The sequence below is a fragment of the Ovis canadensis genome, chromosome 23, assembly GCF_042477335.2.
Source record: "Ovis canadensis isolate MfBH-ARS-UI-01 breed Bighorn chromosome 23, ARS-UI_OviCan_v2, whole genome shotgun sequence".
NCBI lineage: Eukaryota > Metazoa > Chordata > Mammalia > Artiodactyla > Bovidae > Ovis > Ovis canadensis.
Window position 1 is genome coordinate 60,399,990 of NC_091267.1, and position 16,708 is coordinate 60,416,697.

Below are 16,708 nucleotides of genomic sequence, written 5' to 3' on the forward strand. Positions count from 1 at the left end.
TTTCTGCGTGCTCTCTCATCCCCCTTTCTGCGTGCTCTCTCATCCGCCTTTCTGCGTGCTCTCTCATCCCCCTTTCTGCGTGCTCTCTCATCCCCCTTTCTGTGAACTCTATTTATTCTGCAGTTTCCCCTATTCTCCGCCTAAACCTGGGTTTCCAAACAATAGGCTCACCACTTTCTACAATACAACCCCTTTTGTTTTCTACAACTACCTAAAAGGTTTTGTCCAGCAAACACGAAGCCTGAATATCCCCAGCCCACAGCCTGGCACTGTGGTGGTGACACTGCTCCTGTCCTGTCTTGCTGACTTGCGAATTCCTACAGGAAAGGAGCCAGCATCAAATGCACAAAGGTAACTTCCTCAGCATCCTCAGGGCATCTGCCCACAGTATGGTCCACACAGCAAACTCTACTGCTTATTTCTTCTTAAACTTAAATCCCATTGAGTATAAACCTTTGCAAAGTTTCTGCATGGTCTCACAGGTAAGTTAATGACTACTTTTTACTACACCACCCACTTCTTTGACCTCGTTGTCTAAGGACTGACGTGTGAAAGTCAGGGTTCTTAGCCATGGAGAGAGGGGCCTGCAGCATGCTTCTGCTTAGTCTGGCCTGCGGTTTCTACAGACTGACACAGCGGCTTACATGTGTGTGCAAGTTCTAGCAATCTGCACTGTGTCTGGCGCATGGCCGGCGCTCAACAATGCTGGCTGAGGGAAGGGGGCAGGCCGCCGCCACTCAGGCCTGACGCAGCATGGCAGCCTGTACTCTCCTGGATGAATAAATGTAAACAGAGGCAGAATGCAGGAAGCCATGTTGACAACATTGGACAAAGGGTGATCCCATCTTTCCTAGGTCATTGTTTTAAATGCTAAACAGATTCTGGTCAGGGCTAGTCACGGAGAAGGCAATGGCACCCCACTGCAGTACTCTTGCCTGGAAAGTCCCATGGACGGAGGAGCCTGGTGGGCTGCAGTCCATGGGGTCGCTAAGAGTCAGACACGACTGAGCAACTTCACTTTCACTTTTCACTTTCATGCATTGGAGAAGGAAATGGCAACCCACTCCAGTGTTCTTGCCTGGAGAATCCCAGGGACGGGGGAGCCTGGTGGGCCGCCGTCTATGGGGTCACACAGAGTCGGACATGACTGAAGTGACTTAGCAGCAGCAGCAGGAACAGCAGCAGGGCTAGTCAAAAGTCTTTACAAATGTCTATTGAGCGTTTAACATGTGTTAACTGAGAAACAAATTGCTCAAGACAATCACTGAGTAAGTTAAAATTTCCATGGTAATTTTCAACAGTGAGAAACCAAGCACTTGTCCACTGCATTCAGTTCAAAACCATCAGTGGAACCGGCAGCTCTGTATGCTTTCAGAACAGTGGTCTTACTTGGGATTTTTTTTTTTTTTCCTGACCAAAGATGAACAGTACAAATGGGTCTGTTTCCATGAGCTGAACTTAGCTACATAACTTAGACATTTTAGATGTGACTGTGTGGAGCTGCTGGCTTCTCTAAGATTGATAGGCTGCCTCTGTCATGGGCTGACCGCAGCCAACGGCCAGTCAGAAAAGAAGGCAGAACCATGGAGACCAGCTAGGGGGAGCTGGGCCCACGAGACACTGGCACAGGAGCAGTTTTCACACTTGGTGTAAATCCTTAATTATGTGAGCTAAGAAAGGAAATGTTCCTGGGGACGCAAGAACAGAACTAGTTTTCTGTGGATTTCCTCAGTGCCCGGATCATAAAATGGTGACTGTCAGGAGTCTGAAAATTCAGACACAAGGGAAGATGATGAGTGTGCCTGCCTTCCCTGACTCCCCGATATGTCCTGTTGTCCTCTTTTTTGCGTCCATCAAAGCAGAGTGATGTTCCAGGGAAAACGGTGATCATTTTGAATGAGAAATGTGCAGGAACACTGTTAGTTCTCAAGCGACTAGAGCCACCACCTGCAGGGGTCCCCTGGCTCACCCCTAGACCTCCTGCATGAGAAGACTGTTGCCCTCTTGGTTCACACTGTGTGTGTTCAGTGGCACAGTCGTGTCTGACTCTTTTGCAACCCCATGGACTTCAGCCCGCCAGGCTGCTCTGTCCATGGGATTCTCCAGGCAAGAATACTGGAGTGGGTTGCCATTACCTACTCCAGGGGATCTTCCTGAACCAGGGATCAAACCTGAGTCTCTTGCGTCTCCTGCATTAGCGCAGATTCTTTACCACTAGTGCCACCTGGGAAGCCAGCCCCACGCACAGGGCCTGACAAGTACTTCTTATTCAATTACAACAGCATCTCATGCTGTCTTGTTTCTGTTCTTAAATTCAAAATAGCTTTCATGCAACCACATTTTCTTGAACAAACACCACAGTCATGAGTAAATACACGTTTTTTCTAAAAATTTCCTGGCGGCTGGTCTTCTATGACTCTAAGTTCTCCCTTTTCTGGACGACCTGTACGAAGCCTGGCGTATGAACTCACGGGGCCACTGACGGAACCTTCTGCTGTCACTGTTCCGTCACCGCATCATGTCTGACTCTCCCCAGGGACTGGACCCTGCCAGGCTCCTCTGTCCACAGGATTTTCTGGGCCAGAATACTAGAGTGGGTTGCCATTTCCTCCTTCTCCAGGGATTTCCCAACCCATGGACTGAACCTGCATCTCCTGCATAGGCAGGCAGATTCTTACCTGCTGGGCCACCAGGGAAGCCCACAGAACCCCTTATCTGCTATTTAATTGATAAGAGTCTGATGACAATTCTCAGACCAGACCCGTGGCTGTCATCCTCAAACACGTGCTATTAGTTCCAAGCTCAGCAGGCACCCCCTGGCGGCAGGTGTGGGAGAGACCTTTTCATTTTATCTGGAAAGGCTGATCAAGTTCTCAGCACAACAGCACATGCCCACACACAGCTCTCATGCCTTGTCTCTCCTTACCTTGAGAGGATTTTATTCATCAGACTCCACACTGGAAAATGGCACAGAGCTACAAGGGACCAGTCCAGCCCCATCATCTATCTATACACAGCCCAAAGAGGTGAAGGGCTCTGATAGAATCTCAGAGTCAGTGTAGAGCTGAGACTGAGACCCAGGACACCTAACTGGTCCGTCATCATGACACCGTATTAGCTGAGGCTTCCCCATTAAGTTCTTTCCCTTTCCTTAAATTTATTTGAGGGACCACACTCAGTTTACTTAATTTTGGTATAGGAAATTGTTACTGTACATGAAAAGGAAAAAGTTTTTTATGTGTGTTTTTAAGACAACATTAACACAAAGTATCACTTAGCTCGTTAGTCCCCAAAGAGGTCAAAGTCATCATTTTATACCTGGTTCAAAAGGAAAGGATATTTTTACAGAGCCCCTCGATCAATGGTTTTTTAGTCAACCGGTGATTTGTGTATCCAGAAAATCATATAAATGCTAACTGTCTTGTGTATGACTTTCTCTGAGGAAGTGTGAAAACACCTCTGAACTCAGATCTGATTTTCCTAGCTTTGCTCAGTACGGGCCCTCTCACATTGTCTGTCTTCCCTGCAGTCCTAAGCCCACTTTATTTTTTCTTCGTGGCAGAAAAAGAATTAAAGTACCCAGTGGGCTTTGCCATTTTTTCAAAGACTGTTCTTTAAGAATGGTGTATTTTACCATTCTGTATCAGAGAAAGCTTGTACAGAGGATACGTACCTGTCTTGACTAAGATGCCCCGCATGCCAGCATTCTGAGCCCCACCAACATCATCTCTGCAGTCCTAGAAAAGCATGACGAACACTTAGTCCAGCATCTTCAGTGAGCTCGCCAACAAACCAACCTACCAGCGATTTATTAGGCTGGAATGGCCAACCGCAATCCCATGTTTTTTCTTAAAACGAGAGTGAGGGAGGTATATAAAAGGATAAACCCACATGTAACAGTCCAAGGGGGCATACCAATTGGAAAGGGAAGCATCATGGAGGCAGAGGTGAGAAACAAGAGTAGTAACCCCAGTAACCAAACATAAAAAGGGCAGCTACAGTGCTTCATGTTTTGCACATGTACATCTATTTCTTTTTTAAAAATACTTTTTATTTTTATTTGTTCGTTTGCACCAGGTCTTAGTTGCAGCATGTGGGGTTTAGTTCACCGACAAGGGATCAAACCTGGGTCTCCTGCATTGGGAGCATAGAGTCTCAACCACTGGACCACAAGGGAAGTTCCCATCTATCTCCTTTTAAAACAGATCATGGAAAAAAGGTATTTTATCATTTGGCAGCTCTTAAGGCAAATGATCCAGCTGCAGGGCAGTGAGTGAACTAGGTTCAGAAGACAGCTCTCATGCTGCCCACATAAGACATTATCCTTACTTTTCATCCAACTGTCAGTAACAGGAGGAATCAAGTCAGACCGTATACTTAAACAGATTTTGAGACTGTCTTCACACTTAGGAATAACAGACCAGTTTCAAAGGAAAGCTCTTGTTTTTCAATTCTTACTCAAGATAGGGGTGAATATACTCAGCTAACTGTGATAAATGCAAGGCAATAAAAATCTAAGAAATGGAAGAAACATCAATAAAATCAATCCTGCCATCTCATGTCTATAAGCAGAATTTATTCAGATCATGCCCAAAGACAAACTTTTCCCTTAAAATCATTCATGTAATTTAACAACCACCCTTGGAAATGAGTCTCAGAATTTCTCTCACAATCTTCACTCAAGGTCTAACTTAAAACCTTTTCTGTTGCATCTAAGCCTGCCTTGTGAAGCAGGCAAATGGGGGAGAGGGAAAGGAAGAGGGAGGTGGGAAAAAGCAGACATGGAAAGGGAGGGAAAAGCCACGGCTCTCTCAGACGACAACCCTCCAGACAGCTGAGCTCTGCTGTCACGCGCCTTCCCACCCTACATGCTGTCCCAACAGCAGTGTCTCCAGGGACCACGAATTCGGAAAGCTCCAGGCTAAGGTCACCACTTTCTTGAATACACATTTGCCTAGAAAAGTCAGCTAAAGGACTGCCAGAGGGAAAAGCTGTTACTGAAAAGACAGTTTTTCAAAGCCGTACTGAGTCCAGTGATAGCCTAGTGGGTTTTGGTGCAGGAACCTAGAGGCAGAAGACGGCAGTCAGGAGGACTGCGATCCATGAGCACCAGCACAGTTCAAGGCAGCAGGGGATCTACAGTTTCTTCTGGAGGGAGTCTGGGGCCCCTAGTTCTACTTCCAGCCATGCCACTCATCAGCTCTGGGTCATCCGGCATGAGGCCTACCTCTCTGGGCTAAGGTTTCTCAGCTTATAAAGTGAGGAGGTTTGGACCAGACAATCTTGATGGTCCCTTCCAGCCTAAGGCATTATTATTTAAAATTGAAATATAATCCTTGCCACCTACCACTGACCACAAGGTAGTGTGCTTTCCAGTACTCTTCCCCTCACAGCACAAATAGGAAATAACGTTTTCCCAGTAAGTCTGTTGCTCAGTCGTCTCTGACTATTTGTGACCCCATGGATTGCAGCACCAGGCTTCCCTATCCATCACCAACTCCCAGAGCTTACTCAAACGAGTCGGTGATGCCATCCAACCATCTCATCCTCTGTCGTCCCCTTCTCCTCCCACCTTCAATCTTTCCCAGCATCAGGGTCTTTTCAAATGAGTCAGTTCTTCACATTAAGTGGCCAAAGTATTGGAGCTTCAGCATCAGTCCTTCCAATGAACATTCAGGACTGATCTCCTTTAGGATGGACTGGCTGGATCTCCTTGCAGACAGAGGGACTCTCAGGAGTCTTCTCCAGCACCGCAGCTCAAAAGCATTGATTCTTCGGTACTCAGCTTTCTTTAGGGCTTCCCTGGTGGCTCAGACAGTAAAGCGTCCACCTGCAATGCGGGAGACCCGGGTTCAATTCCTGGGTCGGGAAGATCCCCTGGAGAAGGAAATGGCAACCCACTCCAGAACTCTTGCCTGGAAAATCCCATGGATGGAGGAGCCTGATAGGCTACAGTCCATGGGGTCGCAAAGAGTCGGACACGACTGAGCAACTTCACTTTCAGCTTTCTTTATAGTCCAACTTTGACATCCATACATGACCGCTGGAAAAATCATAGCTTTGACTAGATGGATCTTTGCTGGCAAAGTAATGTCTCTGCTTTTAATATGCTGTCTAGGTTTGTCATAGCTTTTCTTCCAAGGAGCAAGTGTCTTTTAATTTCATGGCTACAGTCACCATCTGCAGTGATTTTGGAGCACAAGAAAATAAAGTCTGTCACTGTTTCCATTGTTTCCCCATCTATTTGCTATGAAGTGATCAGACCGGATGCCATGATCTTAGTTTTCTGAATGTTGAGCTTTAAGCCAACTTTTTCACTCTCCTCTTTCACTTTCATCAAGAGGCTCTTTAGTTCTTCACTTTCTGCCATAAGGATGGTGTCATGGGCATATCTGAGGTTATTGATATTTCTCCTGGCAATCTTGATTCCAGCTTCTGCTTCATCCAGCCTGGCATTTTGCATGATGTACACTACAAAGAAGTTAAATAAGTAGGGTGACAATATACAGCCTTGACATACTCCTTTTTCTATTTGGAACCAGTCTGTTGTTCCATGTCCAGTTCTAACTGTTGCTTCTTGACCTGCATACAGATTTCTCAGGATGCAGGTCAGGTGGTCTGGTATTCCCATCTTTTAAAGAATTTTCCACAGTTTATTGTGATTCACACAGTCAAAGGCTTTGGCGTAGTCAATAAAGCAGAAGTAGATGTTTTTCTGGAACTCTCTTGCTTTTTCGATGATCCAACGGATGTTGGTAATTTGATCTCTGGTTCCTCTGCCTTTTCTAAATCCAGCTTGAACATCTGGACATTCACGGTTCACGTACTGCTGAAGCCTGGCTTGGAGAATTTTGAGCATTACTTTGCTAATGTGTGAGATGAGTGCAGTTGTGCAGCAGTTTGAACATTCTTTGGTATTGCCTTTCTTACCAGGGTAAACTGACAACGTGCTCACAGCCAAAGGTCACTGGCTAGAACATCTGGTCACCAGAGCCAGCCCTGCCACTCAAAAGCCTGAGGCAATCGATATCTTTAGCTATCTGTGGCAAATTGGGAAGTTCTTCCATAAAGCATATACTAGCAAAAAAAAAAAAAAATCAATAGTGAGAGAATTCTTTAGGAACAGGTGGTCTCTGGATTAAGGAATAGTAAAAAAATATATATATATAAGTTTTCTTCAAAAAGACATATAAAGCATTTAATTGTCTTGTATCTGATGGTCTTTTGAATTGTATATATCTCATCACACTACTGGAGAAAGCAATGGCATCCCACTCCAGTACTCTTGCCTGGAAAATCCCATGGATGGAGGAGCCTGGTAGGCTCCATGGGGTCGCTAAGAGTCGGACACGACTGAGCGACTTCACTTTGACTTTTCACTTTCATGCACTGGAGAAGGAAATGGCAACCCACTCCAGTGTTCTTGCCTGGAGAATCCCAGGGATGGGGGAGCCTGGTGGGCTGCCGTCTATGGGGTCGCACAGAGTCGGACACGACTGATGCGACTTAGCAGCAGCAGCATCACACTATGAAGACTGTCAGAAATAATCAACGGTTCAGTTCTTTAGAATACCAGTGAACAACTACTGGAAAGCCTGCTTTATGGGTGGCCTCTTATTACCATCTGACAATTGCTAATAAAGGGTCTGCTTGTGTTTCAAAGCAGTGCTTTGAAGCTGGCTCCTCCCAGCAGGATAGGTGAGCCCAGGGCATTTCCTGGGCTCTTCTACTTACATCTCCAATCATAATGGTCTCCTCAGGTTCACAGCCAGTGCCCCGCAATGCCTCCAAAAAGAACGTTTTCTCTGGTTTCCCCACGACCGTGGCTTTGGTATCGGTGGCATACTCTAAAGCAGTCACAAATGGTCCAGGCCCCAGGGCTAAGCCATCCTTCCTCTTGTAATACCTGGCTTTGTGGATTGCTATCAGAGGCGCTCCATCCAGGAGTAACCTAGAGAGTCAGAGACAATGGAAATTGGCTAAAAGCAATGCTTTTTTATGAGTGGAAAAGAATGTCAGACTTACAAAGTAGTTTTATTCACTCACAGAAACAGACAGTTTCGTATTAACTTTTAATGACTTGCTGTCTTCTAATGAATTTGCTAGGAACTGCTGGGAATTACATTCAGATACACTAAAGAAAGGTGATAGATTATTAAATTTGGGATTGCTTCAACCTTTTACCTTTAGTGGTTTTAGACGCTTTACCCAAATCATCAGGGAAAGAGAATTAAGAGAAGTAAAGCTAAATAAGACACTCGAGGGAAGAAGCTTAACTTAATGAGACAAGTTGTTTCAACCTCCCTAATGGTAAGCAGGAGGCTCCTGAGCCTTTTACAATATGACTCAACTGCTATGCAGTGACACGTTTAGCTAACTCCTAAAATACCTGGCTCCCTCTTTTCTCTACTCCAAAATGTAAGATTCTAATTCAGAAATTTCACAGAGCATTTTACAAATATTTTCTGCTTGTATCATCCCCTCTTCATTTTACCCTTTGACTGCTTCTGCTGTTACTTTGAAAATCAGGCCGTTTTCACGGAAGGACAAAGCAGTAAGGCTTAAGGGGAAATGTCAAGTCCCTTCCTTTTTCCTGATGGAGGACAGATACTCTCACACCAACCGAAAGGGCACGAAGAGTTTTCTCCTTAGAGAACCAAACTGCACATAGTTAAGGATCCTCATTAGTGACTCAGGCAAAACATAACGGAAGAAATCCCTCAAACCCCACCAACCCCATCCAAAAATAATCTGCCATCCATCCCAACACCGCAGCCTACATACAGGTACACAGCGAAGAGCCACACACCTATTATCATCACATCATATACGGGACATGATAGTCTTCTTAAGCTGCTTTTAACCAATGGAATAAATGATCTCACTAGCTTAATTTACTTTAAGTCATCTACTTAGTTAAAATATTTAGTATGTCCATTGAGGCAGAATTCATCACATCTTACCCTTCACAATTATGAGTAATTAAGCGCTCAACTATGAAACTGCTAAATTATTCTTGTCAGTGGGCATGGAAATGCCTTCCTGTGGGAGATGCAGGATTCAGACATTTATGATTAAATATTTTATTAAGTAAAAACCAATACTGGCCTATTACAGGGCCTTATTGTTAGTTACTACGAATTGCTCACAGCACAGGATGGATCCTTCAAATTTATTCTCTAATATTAATACAAATTTATTTCTTAAGCAGATCTTAAAATCCAACGGTTAGGAAACCTGATAAGGCCACTATGCTGGACCTAAAGAACCACAGCTGATCGCAAGGAGAAAATAGTGAGTGATTTATCTATCTCCCCTCTTGTCATCCTGCCCCCAATCCCATTTATTTGCTACTCTACCACGGAACTGGAATTCTTTATGCAACAGACCTCAAAATTGCTTTTCACTTACACAGCTAAACTAAAAACTCATTTGATTTAGCTTTGTTAATATTTTATTATATATTAACTGGGTATAAGACTTATCAGCTTGATTGATGTGTGTACTTAATTCCCAGGCAGTGCTTTAGTGCCTTCCCTGGAAGGACTGAAACTGTGGGTTCCTCTGCATTTCTCTAAATGGGAACTGGTTCCACATGGGCCTGGAGAAGACAGGCATCTCTCAGCGAAGTGGTTCCTGCTTGTCATTTTTCTCTGATAGCAGAAGATTTACTGAATCTTTGCAAGAGCCAAGGCATGTTCAGGATAGACTGAAAGGTAAATTATTTTCTAGGACACAGTAAAAGTGTTTTTTAAATAGTTAACACTTCCAAAAATATGAGAAAATAGACACCATACTACTTAGAGGTGTTTGTATATTTCCTAGGCAGGGCAATTGATTTCTTTGTTATCAGAAGTAACTCGTCAGCAAGAAATCTGAGGATTTTCTATCTCTATTTGACTATAAGTCCATTGAGGTCCAAGAAACAAGAAAAAAAGGCATCAAGAAGGCCTCATGCAGAAATCTTTGGCTATAAATTCCATGTAAGCAAAGGAAAAACACTATAAAAAAGACCTAGCCAGGGAGCACATTATTGAAAGGGATGGTAAAGAACACCAAGTCCAGCACAGCCCATTTTACAAGACCACTGGGCAGTGCCAGCTGAGGTCAAGGAGAGCAGGAACCCAGAACTCCAGAAAACCACTTTTCTAGAAAAAAATAAAAAAACAAGATCAACTTTTTACCATTTCTGCTAAATATGGAGCATGTGGAAATGAAATTACATGGCAGCTTAAGCAACTGCCAGAAGTTTCCCATTTGCCCAACATCAAACTACTGAGTCCTTTTCTTCCCACTCCCCCAAATAACTCTCCCCCAGTCTTTCTCAGCTTAGTAAATTCACCCCATTGCTCAAGCCAGAAACTTAGCAGTCATCCTTGATTTCTTACATTCCCTCACCCTTCCATATCCCTTTATTAGCACATCCAATAACTTCCGAGTTCAAAAGAAAAACAAAAATGTCTCCAGTCTTACTTTCTCTACTGAATCTCTGCAATAGTCAACTCATCTTCCTGCTTTTTGCTGTTGCCCTATTATACCAACCCATCGTACAGGCAATAGCAAGAGTTTTAAAAGTACAGGTGAGATCATGTATGTCCCTGCTCAGCTTAAAAACCTTTCAATAACCTCTTACTGCAAAGGGTATAAAATCCAAAGTCCTCTCTGCAGCCGGTGAGGCCTGGCCTCATCTGGCCACCGTTTACCTCTCCAATCTCAAGACACCTTCCCTATTGCTGACCACATACCAAAAAGGTCAAACTCTTTCCTGCTTCAGCCCCCCCACACACTGGTCCCTCCTCCTGAAACACTGCCCCATACTTTGCACACAACTTTCTTCTGCTCACCTGTCAGATTTCAGCTTGAAGTGAGCACACAGAAGCTGCCACTGCCAACCTCCCTACAGAGTGGACTTCCTCCTCACAGTTCAGCTTCATCTCATCTTTTTTCCTTTCTATGAACTTTCCATAGTTTATAATTCTTACTCAGCTGTGTTTGGTTTGTCTTCCTCACTAGCATATAGTCTCCACTATGCCCATCAGTTTTGCTCATCACTGTATTTCTTACTTCAAAAAAAAAAAATAAAATAAAATAAAATAAAAAAACCAAAGCAAAATAAAAAAGAAGCAATGGGACACTTCCCTGGGGGCTCAGTGGTAAGGAATCCACCTGCCAATGCAGGAGACGTGAGTTCGATCCCTGGGCTGGGAGGATCCCACATGCCGCGGAGCAACTAAGCCCATAGGCCACAACTACTGAGTCTGGGCTCTAGAGTCCAGCAACCGCAACTGCTGAGCGCACACACCACGGCTACTGAGGCCCACGCGCTCTTGAGCCTGTGCGCTGCAACAAGAGAAGCCACCACAACAAAAAGCCTGCACATCACAACTAGAAAGGAGCCCCCACTGGCCCCAACTAGGGAAAAGCCCACGCAAAGCAATGAAGACCTAGCACAGCCAAAAAATAAATAAACAAACAAAATTATATCTTAAAAAAGCCCAAACAAACTCTGGGACCTTTCACTAGACACTTACTAAATAAATTCATTAATAGATGAAGCACCATATTCCTCAGTATCCTGATCCTGATCTATAACATGGAGAATAATGCTTACCTTTTTGGGGAATAAAGATGATACGTGCAAACATTTTCATAATATCTGAGAGTAATAATAATTATTTCTATTCATAAATATGGGAAGGGTAGTGTCTGTGCTACTTAAAATAGGTACAGCAAATCACTTCACATTTGTGGGTCTCGGTTTCTTATCAAATGAAGGACCTGAATCAGATTAGGTCTTTCAACCTCAACACTGACATTTTTTACTGAAGAATGCTTTATTGTGAGAGGAGGCTGTCTTATACCCTGTTGGATGTTTGGCAGCATCTACGGCCTCTACCCACTAGATGTACTCTTTTCCCCCAGTTATGACAACCAACAATGTCTCCAGACATTGGCAAATGTCCCCCTGGGAGCAAAAATGTCCAGAGTTGAGAACAACAACTAGATGATGCCAAAATCTTCACCTTCATGGACTTCCCTGGTAGTCCAGTGGTTAAAAATCTGCCTGCCAACTCAGGGGATACGGGTTTGATCCCTGGTCTGGGAAGACTCCACCTATGGTGGGGCAGCTAAGCCTGTGCCCCACGACTACAGAGCCCGTTCCCTGGAGCCCATGCTCTGCAACAAGAGCAACCATGGCAATGAGAAGCCTGGGCACCACAGCTGGAGAGCACCCCACTGGCCACAATCAGAGAAAGCCAGCATGCAGCAACAAAGGCCCGCACACATCCCTCAAAAGAACCAGAACAACAAAAAAACCTTGACATTCAATACAATCACAACGAATACCAATCAATCTGACAAACACAAACTACTGAAAGTTCAAATCAAAACAATAGCAAATCATTAAATATATCAAGAGAGAATCCCATCAACATTTAATTGAAACCCCCAGAATATCTCCAATGTCATATTAACACAGCAATTTTCTCACTTATAGTAGGCTACCAACTATCACCACTGCTGTTTGGTATTGTAGTTGAGGTCCCAGAGAGTATAATATAGAAAAACAAATGAAAATACAAAGACTGGTAGGGGAGAAGTAAAATTGTCATTATGTGTGGTTGACACAATTATCTATGTAGAAAATTCAATTCAAAAGATTTTACAAGTAAATTATTAGAATTAGCAAGTGAATGTAAGAAGGCCAATGAATAAACACAAGGTTAACATACAAAATCTCAATCATATTTCTACACATTAGCAGTGAACAATTAAAAACAAAATTTAACAAAATACTACTTACAATCACATCAAAGAGGAAATAGAAGGATTAACTTAACAAAATAACTAACCTATTCTCTAGAAATTGCAAAACACTGCTGAAAAATGTAAAAATAAAATCTAAATAAATGGAGATATATTCCATTTTCATACACTGGCAGCACATTATTATTCAGTAAGTTATACCCAAATCTGTAGATTTAATGAAGGACCAATCAAACTCCTAGTGAGCCTTTTTGGTAGAAAGAGACAAGTTGATTCCAAAATTCACATGGAAAGGACGTAGAATCTTAAAAAGGACTGAGTTAAAGAATATACTACCAGACATTAAGATTTATTGTAAAGCTGCAGTATTCAAGACAGAGTGACTGCACAAATATGAAACAGAGCCACACTTATATAGTCACTTGATTTATGTCGAAGCACTAAAACATCACTGCAATTCTGTGAGGCTCTTGAAAGAATGGATCTAACGCAGTAAATGTTGCAGAAACAACGGGATATCTGTAAAGAAAAAAGTGAAATTTACTTCACACAATTCATAAAAATCCATTCAAAACAAGCCCTAGACCTAACTGCTAACGGTAGAACAATAAAGCCTGCAGAAGAAAACATATGGAGAATATTTTCATGACCCTGCTGCTGCTGCTAAGTCACTTCAGTCGTGTCCGACTCTGTGTGACCCCAGAGACGGCAGCCCACCAGGCTCCCCTGTCCCTGGGATTCTCCAGGCAAGAACACTGGAGTGGGTTGCCATTTCCTTCTCCAATGCGTGAAAGTGAAAGTGAAAGTGAAGTCGTGTCTGACTCTTAGCAACCCCATGGACTGCAGCCCACCAGGCTCCTCCGTCCATGGGATTTTCCAGGTGGGCGAAAATTTCTTAAGCACAACAGAAGAAAATACTGGCAAAATAGACTCCATCAAAATTTAAAACATCCTGTTCTCATACTGTTAAAAGAATGCAAACCACCAACAGAAATAAGATATCTGTAGGACATATATCCAACCAAAGACTTGTATACACAACACACACGGGGCTCCAACAAACCTCTAAGAAAACTACAACCCTCAGAAAGGAGAAAAGATTTGAATGGGGAGATCACAAAACAAGTTACCCAATGGCCAGTATGTGAAAAGGCTTCAGCAACATTACTCACTAAGGAAATACAAATTAAAACCCAGTAAGATACCATTATACACACCAGAAAGAATAGCCATAGTGACACAGGCTAAGGAGAGACTGGTGGAACTCTGGTTCATAGCTGGTGGGAACGTATAACTTTATAAAATCACTGTGGAAAATTACTTAGCAATATTGATGAAAGCTAAGCAGGCACTTATCTGTTATCCAGCAGTTTCCCAGATACAGACCCCAAAGAAATAAATGGGTATGTCCCCAAAAAACATGTAGACGAATGTTCATAGAAGCTTTCTTAAGAGCCAAAAATGGAAAAATCCAAATGTCTGTTATTGATCGAATAAATTGTGGAACTGCCATACAATAGACTACAATACCACAAGAAAAATAAAGAACAAACAAAACAAGAACACAGTGCTGCTACACGCAACAGCCTGGATAAATCTCAAAAGCAGACCGAAATCAAAAAATGCTACAACAGTATTTCAATCATATGAAGATCGAAAACTTGCAATATTGACAGAAGTCAGAGCAACGGTTTCCCTGAGGAAGGTGTGGTACTGACTAGAATAGAGAACCTTTTAGGGTGCTGGAAATTTTTGTATCTTGATCAGAGTAGGGGTTATGCTGCTGTATCTGTCAATTTATACTGAGTTGTACACTGACAATCTGTATCCTTTACTGTATAGATTATACATCAAATTTTTAAAGATCAGTAACATTGTATTTATGTAGTTTACTCACCTAAACCTTTTGCTTACGAGTGGCAAGAACTGCCTTGATCATAAAAGAAATCTCCCCACTTAATTAAAAAATGAGTAGTAACTGACATTAAACTCAATTCGGTATTCTGTGATCTTCAAATTGGCATATAAAGTTGTTCTTCTGCATGTACTAATGGAACACTTTAAATAACTCAAGTTCTTAAGTCTTCAACAATTTGTCATCTCTGGAGTGTTTTATTTTTATAGTCTGGACTTTAATTAAAAAGACTGCATAGCAGTCAGCTCTTTCAAAATAGAAAAAGCCCATAGAAATATTTCTAATTTAAGCTCTGCTGCCACACTATTCTAGAATTCCTTATGCCAGGGCTCTAAGAAAAGATTCAGGAGTTGTTGTACAAAGGCAGAAACTGATTCCTGTTGAGTTTTTTCCCCTCCCCTTCTCCTCTTCCCTTTCTAAGGAATTGAATATATTAAATATAAAACTTTTTATTTTTCTTAATGAGAAGGGGAAAGGAAAGCAATCCAACATTCAACAGAAACCATTTATGGGGATAAGAATTTCTTCCCCAAACACAGGAGAAACTGGTTTCTGCATACCTCTAAGACTTCTGAGTGCCAAAAAATTGATGCTTTTGAACTGTGGTGTTGGAGAAGACTCTTGAGAGTCCCTTGGACTGCAAGGAGATCCAACCAATCCATTCTGAAGGAGATCAGCCCTGGGATTTCTTTGGAGGGAATGATGCTAAAGCTGAAACTCCAGTACTTTGGCCACTTCATGCGAAGAGTTGACTCATTGGAAAAGACTCTGATGCTGGGAGGGATTGGGGGCAGGAGGAGAAGGGGATGACAGAGGATGAGATGGTTGGATGGCATCACTGACTCGATGGATGTGAGTCTGAGTGAACTCTGGGAGTTGGTGATGGACAGGGAGGCCTAACGTGCTATGATTCATGGGGTCACAAAGAGTCGGGCATGACTCAGTGACTGAACTGAACTGAAGACTTCTGAAGGATTCTCATTCCTTGTAACAATTATAGGAAAGAAGTCATTAACAAAGTGTTCAAAACATAAAACTTTTTTTTTAAAGCAGCCTTCATCTCTGCATTTAAATATGAAAGCTGTGATGTCACTTATCTTTAGTTGTAACAACATTCTAATAAGCTCCTAGTGAAGCTGGAGAACAGCTGCTCTTAATTTAGAAAAATATTTTTTTCTGTGAACTTTTCTTAGGTTAAGCAATTCCATTTAGTTTTTTCCCTAAATTCCTGGGATCTCACAACTATACTTCTGAGAAAACATGTTATGGAAACATACCATTGCTTAACAAATATGTTCAGAAGTTTTTTTAAAAAATTAACTCATAAACCTGGAAATAACCAATAATCAGAAATGCACAACACATTTTAAAGTGGAATATGCTCTGGGAATCAAGTTATGTTTTAGAAGAATATTTAAGCATATAGCAAAAGTTAAAAGGCAAGTTACCACACAGCATATATACATTCTCAGTTTTGGCTATATATATGTTCCTGGAAACAAACTAGTTGTATGTTAAAATATTAATTGTAGATCTCTTAGGTGGAGAATCTGTTTATTCACATTTCTTTTTTGAGCATTTCAAAATTTTCACAATGATGTATTACTTACTTTGGGGCTTGTTAATGCTAAGTTCATTTAGATTAAGTGATCTGCTTGCCCAGGTAGCATTTCTCCTAATAGCTGACATCAAATTTAATTAAAATTGGTCCATTACTAAAATGCTCAAGCTTTTTTTCCCTAATAGGTCAGAAGATTAAAAAAGACCTTCCTACAAGGTGGTATAAGACAACTGAGAAAATGAATGAACTAGACCTACAGGTATTCATACTGATGAATCATACGTTATTTCTAGGGAAGAAAGCAAACTGATGAACATATAAAGTATAAAACATGCAAGATAATACAATATATTGTCCAGAAGTACTTATGTATGGGTTACAAGTATAAAGAAATGCAATGATAAACACAAAATTCACAATCCTGATTACTTTTGGGCTTTGGCTAACAAAATTGAGGGATACAT

At 42.2% G+C, this 16,708-nt stretch overlaps 1 protein-coding gene across 1 annotated transcript in view; it reads right to left on the minus strand.

Moving 5' to 3' along the window:
• The window catches only part of HDHD2 (haloacid dehalogenase like hydrolase domain containing 2), a 46,618-nt gene that overhangs the window by 4,494 nt on the left and 25,416 nt on the right, over positions 1-16,708 (minus strand). Inside the window, exons 5-6 of the mRNA XM_069568487.1 lie at positions 7,735-7,951; positions 3,674-3,737 (exon numbers count right to left, since the gene is read on the minus strand). Coding sequence (XP_069424588.1) covers positions 3,674-3,737; positions 7,735-7,951 — 281 coding nt within the window. The remainder of the gene's footprint in view (positions 1-3,673; positions 3,738-7,734; positions 7,952-16,708) is intronic.